The sequence below is a fragment of the Trachemys scripta genome, chromosome 1 (assembly GCF_013100865.1).
Source record: "Trachemys scripta elegans isolate TJP31775 chromosome 1, CAS_Tse_1.0, whole genome shotgun sequence".
Lineage (NCBI taxonomy): Eukaryota > Metazoa > Chordata > Testudines > Emydidae > Trachemys > Trachemys scripta.
The window spans coordinates 296,706,097-296,720,714 of record NC_048298.1 but is presented as its reverse complement, the minus strand read 5'-3'; the positions used below and the strand labels follow the sequence as shown (position 1 = coordinate 296,720,714).

Genomic DNA, 14,618 nt, shown 5'->3' with positions numbered 1-14,618 from the left:
TATTGGCATGACAAGCTATACTACTGTTGCCAAAGAAAAAGACAGACCCCACAGATAGCTCTTCAGAAGCAGGTACAACCCATACAGGTTATTGCTACATGGTATGTTAGGTGTTTGATCCTGTGTCCATTTGTTATTAGACTCAGTTTCTTATCCAGGGCAGGTTGCTATATAGCATGAGGCCACCTTGGGTGCCATGCTCCCTTTTCCCAGAATCAGGTGAAGTTTTTCCTTTTCACTTTTTGATGAGCATCTTTTATTATTCCTCATAGAGAACTGCAATAGTATCACAAAAGAAGAGAAGTGGTTTCAAAGATAGGTAGGTCCCAGATCATTTAGGGCTTTCAAGGTCAAAAACAATATCCTAAACTCTCCCTGGAAGCCAGCAGGCAGCCAGTGTAGATCATGGAACACTGGTGTAATACTACTGAACAAGCAAGCTGCTCTGTTTTTGTCCCAGCCTCAGTTACCGTATGGTTTTAAGGTGAAGCTTCATGCAGAGCACATTGTATTAGTCTAATCTCGAGGTGATAAATGTATGAATCATGACAGTGAGCTCCAAATCTTGAATAGTTACAAGCTCCTGGCCAGATGCAAATGATTAAGTACAGTCTTGGCAATCGCTGATACAGGATCATCTGGCAGCAGTTGAGACAGAATCTTAACCATGTCCTTGAACTGTGCTAAGTCTATGTGAACTGTTCAAGGCTTTAGCTCAGTTCAAGGACATCGTTAAGATCTCATCTACACACAAATTGGAACCATGCTTTAACTGCATCAGTGGGACAAAACATACTTCAGCTAAGCCCCATAAATTGTTGAAGTGGTGATCCTTTAGACAGGCCATTGGTTGTTTCCACTGTGGTGGGGAAAGAGTGCCTGATTGAAGTGAGCTCAGCACACTATAGGCATGATGATCATCATCAAATACACACAGTCTACTGAGAACCATTGTGCTAGCCAGAGTGACTATGTTTGATGGTGCCACACCAGGCATCATGTAGTAAAGTTCTCAGATCTGGCACAATCCTGCGCATACACCAATCTCCGAGACAGCTGCATGAGCAGAACCAGTTGGGATCAGGGCACACAACCCTTCACGAATCATTAGAGTTTTCTAGAGCCTGGTGTGGCTGGGGTGTTTTTGTCCATTCTGGTGACATGGCTGACAAGCATGCAGTGCTGCTTTGAATATAATGAGTGATTGAAGGAAGGTCAGATTTCTGTGAGATTCTGAAATTTTGCACAAAGTCAAACCACTTTATGCTCAGGATTTGGTGCTGGCAGCACATATGGAATTTCTAGTCACTCCCTGTCTGCCTATAAGAAGATCCAGGTTCTTACCCATATAGCAATGCATATAATAGAAAGATTTGATAGATCCTGAACTTTCTCAGCCATGGGCAGCAGGTATCATAGATTGGGGGAGGCTGAGCCTCCCCAAACAGCCTGGTGTGACCCTGCCCATGTGCTGCCCACCCGGCGCTCCGGGGCTGTGGGCTCTGGGGGTGCTTGGGCGGCCCAGGGCTGGGGCAGGGGGACCGGCGGCCACAGTGGAGGTGCTCTGGGCTCCGGCGGGGGAGGAGCCTCGGGCAGAAGGGAAGGGGCTGGGAGCTAGCCTGCCCCAATGGCTGGTTCACCCACTGCCCATGGTCTCAGTGAAAACATTTTTGCATCCATAAGCAAGACATGGACTTCATGAAGGAGGTAGTTAGACCTGTTCATCAAAAAACATCAGATTTGCTGTGACCATCTGAACTCTGCTTGGAGCGTAGGTAGCTGAACTCAGCAGTGCTCTCTATGATACTCATCCCTACGTGCATTGGAAGGTTTGCTGGCCCACCCCAAAGGTTCTGAAATTTGGTCTTCTGCCATGAGACTTTAACCCCGTAGTTCAGGTGGCATCTTGGAGACCTTGGAGGGTAGGGCTGAAATTCTCTTATGTCTCCACAAGCAGGGCAGGGTCATCAGTGTAGTCTTGGTTGGTGAACACTTCTTGACCAATCTTGATTCCAACATGTGGAGTGGCAAGTCCTAATATCCAGTTGATAGCTCAACAGAATAGTGTCGGGGCAAGAATGTATGCCTGCTGTACCTGAGGTTGTGTAGAAACACAGCAAAAGCCACAAACCAGTGCACATTGTTGCACCGGTACCAGTGTGAAGATCACACACCAGATTTAGCGGAACATCTGGAATGCCAACTACTTCAGGGCAAGCCAAAGTACTGCCCTGACAACCAAATCAAAAGCCGCTTTGATGTTGATATATGCCACATGAAGCAAGCAGTTAAATTCTTAGTGCAGCTCACCCAGAAGCTAGAGGGTAAGGACAGCGTCCATTGTTGATGCACAACAGTGAAATCTGATTGCTGTGGACACCAATAGCTGTTAGAATGGCTGCATCCTACTAAATAGAAGGGGAGTGAAAACGTTTCCAGGGACTGATAATGAGATCAGCCTGTAGTTGCCATACTTGGTGAAAGATCCTTTGCCCTTATACAGGGACATTAGGATGCTGTCTTTCCATTCAGCTGGTACTTTCTGTTGCCCACACTTTTAAGAATAGTTGATGCAGGCTGATATTCACTGGTTCCAAGGCACCTTTGAGCAGATTGGGTGGAATACCATCAAGCCCAGCAGAATGTCCATTGCATAACTTTTGGATGGCCTTCATACTTCCTTGGGTAATGGAGGATCAGTGTTAATCCCTGGGTCTGCAGCCGTGAGTTTTGCCAGGTGATGTAACTCTGGACAGTTATTAGCAGGTGCGTGGTTCAGCATGTTTTCATAATGTATTTTCACTGTGTCCAGGACCTCATTCATCAGTGGCTTGATCCTGCACCATCAAATCATGGAGTTTTTCCATTGACTTAAATGGGAGCTGGATGAAGCCTTATATCATGGATGCCTTACACCATATTTTGAACAATATAATCAGGACTATATGTCTATGAATATCGTAAAGCACAACATTTTCAGGAAAAAATAGCGTTCTTTTACATTTCTCTCTAAACAATACCCAGAAGATATATAATTCAGACAAAAATCTTCCTTTGGAGGTACACATGTGGCTCTCACTGAAATGAGAGCTACATACATATACACCGTATGGCAGAATTTGTCCCATTGTGTTTCAAAGAGATGCTAAGTATTTTTTATCATTGAAATAAGATTATTTACTTGATGTTTACTTCATTCACTATTGAAATATTTAAACCTTTTTTTACATTTTTTTTTACCCTTCATGCAAATACATTTGTTTGTTGTTATGACACTACTCATGAGAGCTGAGCTGCTAAAATTGTTTCATTGTTGCCTTTGGAAAGATCATAAAAGCAGTTCTTAATTGTTTTTAAAAGTACCTGAATAGTGCAAAAATGGAAACAAAACTTGGGTCAAATTTTAGAATTTGAAGTCTATCTGTTCAGGTTGATAATGTCCATTAAAAAGAAGCACCATATAACTTTCCTCACCCTTAATATAGAAAATGTTAGTTAGCAGGCAAGGACAAACACTAGACATAATGGGTTGTAGTGGGGAGGAGGGATTAAACTAATGTTTACTGGTGATTGAGAGATAAGAAGAAAGCACAGTAGTCAAATTTAGAATCTGGTTATTTTTACAATCAACAAGTTGGTCAATACTAGTGTGTGTTGAAATCTGTTAGTAACACTGTTTAATGGGTGCTGAATGTACCGTGTCCTATAAGATGGCCTTAGCTTTTTAAGAAGTATCATTGAGTGGAAATTAACTACCACTTCTTCCTGACCTTATAATAAATGAGGTCTGACTTCCTGATGTGAGAAATTTCAGGATATTGACTGAAGAATTTTTCTGATAATGCTTTGTGGGGTCAGAGTTATAAAAGTCATAGAAACAAAGATGGCTAAATCTTTGAATTCTGCACATCAGTAATATAAATTTCCTTATATTTGTACAGTTTAGCTAGCTAGCTATATCTTTTTCATTATTTTTGGTTCCCTTGACTCCAGATCCCTTTCCCTTATTTTTTATTTGGTGCCTAAAGCTACTTCTGCTTCTGTCTTTATTCTGTGATTATATAGTTGGGTTTGGATTTTTTACTTTTTAAATTTAAAAAAAAAGTTTCAGTGCACATTTTAAACCAGTTATTTTAAAGTGTGAACCCATTTCAGATATCTAGTTTTAGAACTATTTTAAATTGTGACATTGTCAATTTGCTCTACTTGCTCTTTACAATTAAGGCATGAATTATTATTATTATTTGTATTTAGACATTTTAGTTAATTTCTGAGAGGTTTAGGTCAAGTGCACATTTAGCTTTAAAGAACTTAAATGATGAAAAGCATAGTAGATTTACAGTTCAGATAAATGACAGTTTCTTTCAACTGAACAGAACGTTTTTAAAAAAAACAGGTGGGATTTTTATTTTAAAATAGCAAAATCTACTTCATATGTATAAAATCTGTCTCTGTTGTTGTTACCAGAACTTTTTTTTTATTGTATACTATATATGTAATACCAGGTCATCAAATTAAAATGGCATACAAAAAGGCGTGCTTTTTGAAGTTATACAAAACCAGATTTTCCATTTAAATTACCCACATACAAATTAAATTTCCTTTATCTACTGTTTTCAACTCTCAAATGTTCCTGTTGAGGTTAATATTATAAAACTGTGCCAGCTATGAAAATATTTTTTTCATAATCCAACAGGTGCACTGAAAACATATTTCCACTAGGAATTATTGGGCACTCTCGTTTTAGCAAATACACCTGCAATGTAAACACCAACTTCTCTTTAGCTCTGACCATTAAAAACAACCACCTCAAAGCACTTCTGAGAAAGCTGAAATCTTTAAGATAATATTTCACAATGTTACTCTTGTTGGGCTTTCATAAAAGGCCAGATTCCAGAGAAGTAATTTTATCGATGTTGTTTTTGTAAATTGTAAGCTATCCCTCAGCTCGTAAAACTTTTCATTTGCATTGACCTTCTTTCCAGCCTTATAATACAAGAAACCAACTCCCTGTATATCAAAATGTTAACGAAGGGAAAAAACAGATACTGATTTCTGCGTTTTCAGTGGAAGCGCCCAATCCCACAAGTATTTACTTTTGAAAAACAAATATTACTTTTAAAAAGTGTATAGTCGCTACATCGTTTGTTTTAGAAATGTAAATCACACGTGCCCTACCACAGGGGACACACAAGGCGGAAAGTCCTACACGTGAGCCGATTAAAAAACCTGTGGATCTAAAGTGAATTCTTAACTGTAAGTGTTCGTTGCGTTTCCTCCGTTACACTGTTGGCCCCCGGTCTACTTCAAAATGGTTGGAAATGTTCAACTAAATTATACTTGAAAAAATATTCTCCGTCCTTTTAAGCATCCAAATTCCTGACAAGCGTTTCCACTGTTCTTTTTTTTTTTTTTTTTTTTTTTTCCTGCCTTTCTAGCGGTAACAGGGCGTAGTGGCCTGTCAACCCATAAACAATCCTCAAATTGTATAGTGAAACAGTGCAGGAAAACAGTTCCCGTCTTTCTAGAGCTCAGGTGGGAGCATCGTATTTTTAGTTGCAGTTTAACATGCATTAGGAGCAGATTTAGCAATATTCACTTTTGTAACTGCTTCCTAATACCCCACATATCATACTGGTATATCCTGGGAGGGTTCATTACTATGCGCGTTTTTATTACTATGACTGTGCTTGAAATGAATATTTGCTTCCAAACCAAAAGCACAGTTCTCCAATCCCAAAGGTTACTGGGTTCGATTGGTATCTGTAACTCGTTATCTCTCCAAAACGGAATGAGCCCATCAAACTCTGGCGTCAGGTGTGTCGGGCTATTGTTTCACTAGATGGTCGGTTGTGTTTTGGAAAAACCCAAAGCTTCCAGATAATTGGGTACCATATGGAAAATCTGCAGTATTTTGATTATGCCTTATGTAAACATTTTAATATCGGATCCTTAAAATCCAGAGACTGTCCCAAAGGGGATTAAAACATAATCCTCTCTCTCTATAGCTGTAGTGGATTAATTTCGTATTCTCTCAGTGGCTGGTTTGCTCCCTGAAGGCTACAACAAAAAGACTCAGTGCTCCTTAAACGTGCTATGGAATTGGAAGTTGTAATTGAAGATTTCCAAAGGACTAGTGTAAAAATGACACACTAATAAGACTGAATATTTCATTTTGTGTCGTCTTCGGGGGGAGGGAGGAGAGACGGCTGCAGGAATTTTAAAATCTATTTTCCCTGTAACAAAATAAGAAATCCCTTACACCTTATTCAGAGGAAGCCCTCATCCTTTCTTTGGAAGGAAAAATATTTAATAAAAATGACCCGTTTTCCTTAGAAAGTACAATAACGGTTATTCGTAACAGTATTTGCATAGCTCACTTGTATTACGTTTCTACAAATGTAGAATGTCGTTTGAATACAGCTGCACTATTTTTTGGTCAAAATCACGTTATCATTTAAGGAGCTCTGAGTCTTTCTCTGGAAAAAAAAAATCTGAAATTCACTGATCCCTGAGTTAAATCACAGTCTTGGAAGTGAACCCCTCCTGCCTTGTAGCACCAGGATATGAGAGAGAGAGAGAGAGTGTGTGTGTACACACTCTCACAGTCACACACGTACCCGTAGGAATCTACTCACGATGTTCGCCTATTGTCCTTATAGATTTCTGGTTATAGGCTTTGGCCTTTTGACCATTAAATACTAGTAACTTTGTTTTTATTTTATTCACATAACACCAGGGAAAGAGAGGTAATTGGATTAAACAGATGATCTTCCTTCTGGGATTCAGTAAGGCCCACTAACGCCTCCTTAAAATGATAGAATATCAAGTTGTTTCCAATATGCATCATCTTAACGCAGTTTTCTTTTAGCACAAAGGCCCGTAAACCCATTGCTGTGTGTATAGCATAATGAGTAGGGAGGGCAACACGGCTGCTCTGGTGGTACTGTTGGGTAAGGGTTAAAAGAGGGGTGGGAATGGTCTGTTTAAGAGGGCAAGTGGTTCTGCAGGGCAGAGAGCTGCTGTCCGTATAGATAGATCCGCCTTCTATAAACACAAAGAAGAGGAGCCTAGGGAATAGAAACCCAAATCCACTTGTAATCGTACAACAGAATCGGGCATAATTACTTGAGCAACCTAGATTAAGATTGATGAGCCTTTAAAGCGCCGTTGCAGATCGATCACCCTGCCCTTTGCAGAGAGGCCAGGTTTCCTAGCGGAGCGGCGCGGCGCGGCTCGGCTGGGCTCGGCTCCCACAGCAGAATAACGGAGAGAAGATGGAGGCTAAAAGGGAACATGAGCAAAGCAAACCCGCGGCATGTGATTCACATCAGCTGACTGGAGTCAAGAGGCTACACTGCTTTATTAGGAGATAGAAAACAATAAAATGAAGAAAAACTAGAGTTTGTATCAATATTATCTAGCCTGCCACACTGGGCTGCTGAAAGCTGTCAGGGAAACAGTGAGTTTTAGATTCCCTCTTGTGTACACAATAATCCGTGCCTTCCCCTTCGTTTATTTTGCAAAGGAAATGACAATACATTGTGCAATACAGTCTCAAATTGGGTGTTTCACCTGACAGATGCGTTGATACACGACTAAATTGAGCTAAGTGAGTAATGTGAAGTGTTGCCTACACCATCTGATTGTAAGTGTGTGTGTGTATGTCAACTATTGTGGGAGGAGAAGATTTTACCGGTGCCTGTTAGCCTTGGTGCTGTTGTGCAGAGCAAGCCCAAAGCTTGTCCTGTCCGTGCCAGTGTGCCGAAACACTACTCACCCCAGCGAGTCTAGTCAGTGCCTGGGGATTGCAACTGGAAATACAGCAGGCTGGTGGTCACTTGCACGCTATCCCGATTTTTGTACAGAACATTTTAACTGCATAAATATGACCAGGATCTTTTTTTTTTTACATTGAAATGAATAGCTTTTAAAAGGGGTATCTATAAAATATCTTGGTTTCACTGAGTTTCCAAAATGTCGAGTAAGCCTTTATTACTTATACTCATGTGTCTAGATATAGATTTCCCCTGCAAGTTAGTTGTGAACTTTAAGAGAATGTTATATTTAATCTATTTTTGTTTAAAATAAGTGAGCTTCCTAAATCACATTAGCAGTTTAACGGCAGATTTACTGAATTCGGATTAAAGATCAGTGCCTCTTTGTATTAAAGCAGAAATGATTTCCTAAAATTAAAACCTCCCACAGTGCGCCGTAAAGACTGGCAGTTAGAATACAAATTACCCCACCCCCATTCCTCAATACACACACGGCTCGCAAAGAATTATATTTTGTGTAAAATGTTTTGGTAACATTATTTTTAAAGTTCTTAGCGATGAGACATTGAAATAATCTTGCTGGAAAGGTATAAAAGGTTGGGTGCTGCTTTTGGAGACATCACGTGTGGCTATTTGTTTTTCTTTTGTGATGTCTTCTGTTTTAAGCTGTAGACTCGGAGTTAACACTAATGAAAGGGAATGTTTTCGGCTTCTATAAAAGTACAGACGCCTGTATTTGCTTTTCCCAGGGAAGCGCAGATAGCTAGAGATGAATCCCCAGACTTTGTGGAAACTATGAGCTTTTGGGACTCCTTTCGCCTGAACCGGCTGACCCTGTTTATTGAGAACTATATGTAACGTGTCACTGCTACTTGCAACCTCCTGTATCTAAACAGTGTTAGCGTTAATCAGGAATAAGAGGGTCACGAAAGGAGAAGGAACCCGCTTCTGAGGGCAGTAATTTTTCATTCTAGCCCCCCCTGAATTTTGGTCATTGATTCATCTCGGAGTCTCACCCTACCGCTCACAAACTCTTGTCAGACTATTCAGGAGAGAGCAGAGTGGTGAGCACTGGCAAGAAAGACATAAAGCAACTTACAAATGGACTTTATTAGGCGGATTGTTGGGTGCCTGCATTCAGTAAGGAATGGGGGAGGGCCGGCTGCAGTTGCTACGGCCTGACGCCCCTGCCCTTGTCTTGCAGGCCCGGTGGTTCTCAGTACGCCGGCACAGCTCATCGCCCCTGTGGTAGTGGCCAAAGGTACCCTCTCCATCACCACCACGGAAATCTACTTCGAGGTGGATGAGGATGATCCGGCCTTCAAGAAGATTGACCCCAAAGTGAGTAGAGTGCGTTTCCTCGTGGGCTGGGTGTGTTTACAGTCTGCATTGTCTGAACGCGATTTATATGTTAAACACTGCCCAGAGAACATAATCGGAACGCACATCCTAGGGTGCGGAAGGTCCCCCCCCCCCAAACGCCTCTTACTCCTGTGGGCTTTTACTGTGTTTTATTAAAAAGCGAAATGTATTAATGACGGCAAATCCTCTATTACTTACAGCGTGCACATTTTTAACAATCTTTCTCTGAATGCCTTTGTATGAACATGGGCAGATTTAGCAGTTAAGCCAATTGCTCTGAAATCCCTTGAGGTAACAGCGGTCCCAGTCTGCGGTCCCCTAAGACACAGTGATGGGCTTTTCTCTTGCAGTGGATTTTATAGAATCCCTTTATTTCAAGAACGTTAGTTTCCAAATAGGAAAATGCTGCATGTTTTAATACATGTTATCTGTTCAAATACTGAAATTAATAGTCTCTTTCTGAGAAAGAAAATGGCTATCGTGGGCCTGAGCACAAGAGCTGATTCTTGGGAAATATCTAATTTTTTGCATTGTTTAATATTACGAAACACGTTGACAGCTGCAAGAGAAGTAGATCCAATCAGTTTAAGAACGATTTACATATATTTGACCTGTATTAGCGTTGAGAATAAAAATTTGAATCCGATTTTTTTTAAAGTCGAGCATACATGTGGTGGGGGATTGTTATAGAGATCTATAGGTCACCGTTCTGACATGTAGTTTATACTTATTAATATTGATTTTTATTCTCTATACATTCACAAAACAATTTTACAAGTTTCTTAAGTAGGGGAGAAAAAATAGGAGATACTTTTAAAGTCACTCCAATATTGTTTCTTTCAAAAAGACCTTCACTGTAAATGATTTCCAATGATAACTTTTTAAAAATGCAGTTATCACTTTTGAAAACGTGTTTTAATAAAGTGGGTTTTCTATTGAGGAATAATGTCTGACATTGAGGAACGTGCTCGTAGGACTAAATAAAAAAAGATTCTTGCGCAATAGCCATTGTAACGGTTTCACTAATACCTGCCCACTATGAGTTCTTACAACTGGACATTATATCGGCAATTTGCCTAGTTCAGCACTTGTTGACTATTAAAATACTAAGTAAATTATATACGTTGCTATTTTTGGTGTATATTATTTTGTATTTTAATCTTAAAATACTTCAAGGAAATATATGTTCTGAATAATCATATGCTGGAATATGACCAGACAATTTGTGATCACTTACAGTTTTATGGGTGTGCACATGCTATTCTCTCTGAATACCCTCTGAACACAGGGAGTTGATTTCTACAGATGCAACTTGCAATCTTGTTACATCCATAGTGGATTTGTAGGTCGGAAGTTATATTGTTCTTCATTTTATTGCTACTGGCTTGACCCCTTCACCTGTAAATTCTGCTTTCTTCTTTATTACTACTTGCTCCAAAATATTGATTTTTGTCAGGACTCAGACCCATTGCTCATTCAGTAGCCTTTGCTTCAGTGCTATGTTTTGTTTCCTCAGTACTGTTCAAAACCATGCAGAAACATTAACCTAGTACAGTACAGTGAATCTTTCAAAAGTAAATTTATTTTCTGATGCCTGTAGAAAGTGTTGCTCTGTTAATTACCACACGAAATTGTGGTGCATATGATACACCAACATTTTCTTCTCCTACAAAACTAGTCAGTAGGAAAAGGGCTGCTCCCTTATGATTTGCAAAACATTACATTGGCCTGATTTTCAAATAGAAAACTTGATGCAGTTTTGAAACGCTTAACAATATTTATTTTACTTCATTTATTAGCTTGTAATTAAATAAAATCAGCAACAGAAATTAAAATCTAAATCACAAAAAGTCATTATCCAGTGTATTTCAAGTGCATTTTTCAAATATATAATTCCAATATTCAAGCGTTATTATATAAGCAGAATCCAAATTTCTTTTGAATATATTTAAATAACATTTCAAGTATATTTATGGAATGTTAGAAATAGAACAAGCAATATATATGAAACGAAAAATGTAAACTTTCAAGTTCAGACACTTCAAAAGACAATTAACAAAAGTACCATGATAAAATCTACCTTTTTAAATGGTATCTTCTTTAGCAGAAAATGTCCTGAAGTATCCGAAATGGCAATTTAACTTCTGTTCACCAAATCACAAAACACCAACATCCACAATTTCAAAGACAATGTGAGATCACAATATTTGATACAAATTAAAATGTACATTAGGGTTTTGTTCAGATGGCATATCCAAATAGCTTTTACTCACAGAGGGATTTACATAAAAATACCGGGTTTTTGTTATAATCCATTGGTGCCGTTTCTAGGCAGAATGGTCACAATCATGTTAAATTACAGCCGAATTTGTTTCCGGGTGTTAAGATACATTTTTCAGGGGGAATTTCAAAACTGTGATGTAGACATGTCATAGTGTTTGTTGTTGTGAGTGTGTGTGTCTGTGTGTGTGAAGAGCCTAAGCAATATTCCTTTTAAAGAGAATAATATCAGCATTCTCAAGTGGAAATATTTGACTTTTCGAACAGGAAGTTTAAACTTTATCTGAAAATCAGAAGACTAATCGGTTAGGCCCATATTTTAATTGTCCTCTAAAGTTTTTCCAAACTTTTCGGGTTGGTGAGTATTTCCCTAGCCAGTCGCCAAGTTTGTTTGGCTGCATTTTCCAGGGCTGAATGAGGTTTTCCCTGAAACAGGTCTAAGTTGGGCAAGAAGTAATGTGGGCACCTCCTGCACTGAAGGCAGGAGATGAGTTGCAGTAAAATCCCGTTGAGCCGGTCGCCCAGGCAAGACTCGTCCCAGTCCGATTCACGGGGATGCTTTTCACACTCGTATGAAACCAGAGTCTTCATGTGATAATTATTCAGGGGTTGTCCCGGCAGTTCCAGATGACGATCCCGTAAGGTTTTGAGGATAGAGAGGCATTTCTTTCTGCAGCCGCCCATCTGCAGTCTGTTCTCCGCTTCTGCGAACTGCAACACCCAGGCATCGCTCTCGGCTGAACTCTGCTTGCCTGCTAGAGAGTGACACTCCTTGGATAAAAGGTTGAATCCTTCAGCTTTGACCTCTGCTACCCTGTTGGGTCCCGGCCAGGGGATGTGGGGAAGTGGCCAGTGGGCAGCACTCCTTGGCCAGATCCCTGTGCATTTAAAAGCCGGAGTGATCTGCACGACATATCTATCTCTGATTCTCAGTTTCACTTCACTCGTGTCAGCCACCATCTTTACCACATCTCTGTAACTGCATTTATCCACGGCTTGGGCCACCAGAGTCTGAAATCTGGACCGGATTTTGCGAGCAGAAAGGTAACCGGATGCCGTGATGAACTCCACCCAAAGGGACATGCTCCTCTTGCGCCCATCGCTTAACTTTAACACGGCGCAGCCCGGCAAAGAGCCGTCGTCCACAAAGTTGAAAACTCCCATTTGGTTCAGATAAAGGACCACCTCAAACTCTGTGGGAGAAATGACCTCCAAGCCCTCATAGCGGTTGTCCATCTCGTTCAAAGAGCTGATGAAACGGGGCTCCTGCACCTCCACTTCCTTTAGTACGTCCGAAACCACTTTGCAGACTTCTCGGATAGTTTTGGCGATGGCGGCTTTCCTGGCTTGGCATTTCTCGTTGTAGTATTTATTCAGATGATACACCAGCTTGGCCTGGGCCGCGATCATATTGGGGCAGAGATCCGGATTGTATACCGGAGTCTCGCAATAAGCTGTGGGATCCAATGCGGCTGCTAAGGCTGGAGCCAACTTCAGAGGGGAAACAGGCTGCTGCGCTCTGAAACGTAACAAATGTCTTTCAAAATACGCGGTGGCAACTGCTGCTCAGATGCTCTCTTCCTGCCTTTTGAGATCAGCCGCCTCGAAGGGGGGAGCGATATTTTTCTTTCCTTTCTTTTTTTTAAAGGATCATTGAGTGAGAGCAAAGCATTGAGATCGGCACTTCCCCAGCAGCAATAAAAACAAAAGTTGAACTGAGACACAGCAAGGCTTCCAGTAGTCAAAATAATAAACCCTCTTCGTGTGTATTTATGTTTTCCTGTAGAAATCACTGTGTGGGTGCAGGGTTGTTAATCAGATGGTGGGAAAAGTGCAGGGTGTCGGTGTGTGTGTGTGTGTGTAAGGAGAAGCTGGCTGTTGGTTAGTATAAGAGCCCAGATGCTCTCGTGTGGAAATTATAAAGGCAGGGCCAGGCAGGCGGGCGGCCAATCGCCACTGGTCTCGTCACTGCAGCCTCCTTCAGCTCAAACCCGGCTAATTAATCCGTCTCTTGGCTATATATACATGTATATATGTACACACCAACTAAAGGTAGGCGGCTGCTGGCAGAAAACCACCCAAGCCACCTATACATTTGGAAATCAAGAAGAATCTCTGGCTTTTTGGTGTAACTTGAAGTGTATTGATGTTTTGAAAGGACTTGGCAAAACTGTGGTGTTCTGCACTAAATCTCTGTTTGTCTCCTTAAGGCTGAAATGTGAATGCAGGTGTATTAATGGACATCCATCAACTAGTGAGCTATATACGGGGCTTTACTCTTTAAAGAACAGATACGTAAATTCATTAATTCGCTCTTGGCGACAAATCATGGTGTCCTTTTCTCCTGATAGTTGTCTGTAATTGCAGGTCAGAAGATTTCCTCTCATGAATTGGCCAGTGTATAAGGCCATAGATTCTCGGCAATGTAGTGTTTGCAGGAATAAAATATTACACAGCACCCGCTAATTAAATTGTTTTAAAGCATGTTCTGACGGGGTATAATCGATTTTAAGGTTATGCAGATATTGCATTCTCTCTGCCTGTTTTTTTAAATATATATTTGTAACGTATGAAGGAAATCTTGCTAAACGCATCTAACAGTTTATTTTCATATTCCGTCTCAGAAGTAGCAGATACTTAGTGTAAATCTTATTTACTAGTGCTTAGCTTCATTTTTATATTGGATATGTCTCCAATATATTGCAACGCCATATATGTTCAGATGCCTTTCTGGACATCGTTGCAAAATAAATATCTATTCATCCCCTTACCTGTACAGTCTATTTTAATGTGAACTCTATTTGCAAGCTGTGTTTTAATAAATGTGCACACGGGAGGGACATTAGCGAGTGCAGACATGCTGGTAGACAAGTAATCTGCCAGTTTGGGTTTTCGAGTGTGTGATATAGAATTAAACAAATTTCTTCTTTAGTATCTTAAGTTTCAGTAATCGGTCCTCCTGTTTGCAAATATCGGAACGACAAACATATTTCGCAGCATCTTCCGTGCTTTCCTTTAAGAAGAAACAAGGTTTATATTTATAGCACACGCTTTTTCCTCTAGTGTCTTTAAGAAATTGTAATTTATTACTCAGATTCTTAATTTTTAAATTTACTGGCCCTTGAAATTATTTTCTAAGAAACATCTATCGTCTTGCAGAGAGATGTCTTACGTGCCATTAACGTTTTCCCGTCACTA

The 14,618-nt window shown here is 40.4% G+C and overlaps 2 protein-coding genes across 15 annotated transcripts in view; one reads left to right on the top strand and one right to left on the bottom strand.

Annotated features, from left to right (window-relative positions):
* Positions 1 to 14,618, top strand: part of NBEA (neurobeachin) — an 834,265-nt gene that overhangs the window by 574,792 nt on the left and 244,855 nt on the right. For all 14 annotated transcript variants that reach the window (XM_034758618.1, XM_034758629.1, XM_034758620.1 and 11 more), the window contains one exon: positions 8,983 to 9,119. In XM_034758618.1, the coding sequence (XP_034614509.1) occupies positions 8,983 to 9,119 (137 nt within the window). The remainder of the gene's footprint in view (positions 1 to 8,982; positions 9,120 to 14,618) is intronic.
* Positions 10,501 to 13,303, bottom strand: MAB21L1 (mab-21 like 1). The gene has a single exon (XM_034758630.1). The coding sequence runs from the start codon at positions 12,828 to 12,830 to the stop codon at positions 11,751 to 11,753; it is 1,080 nt and encodes a 359-aa protein (XP_034614521.1). The 5' UTR covers positions 12,831 to 13,303; the 3' UTR covers positions 10,501 to 11,750.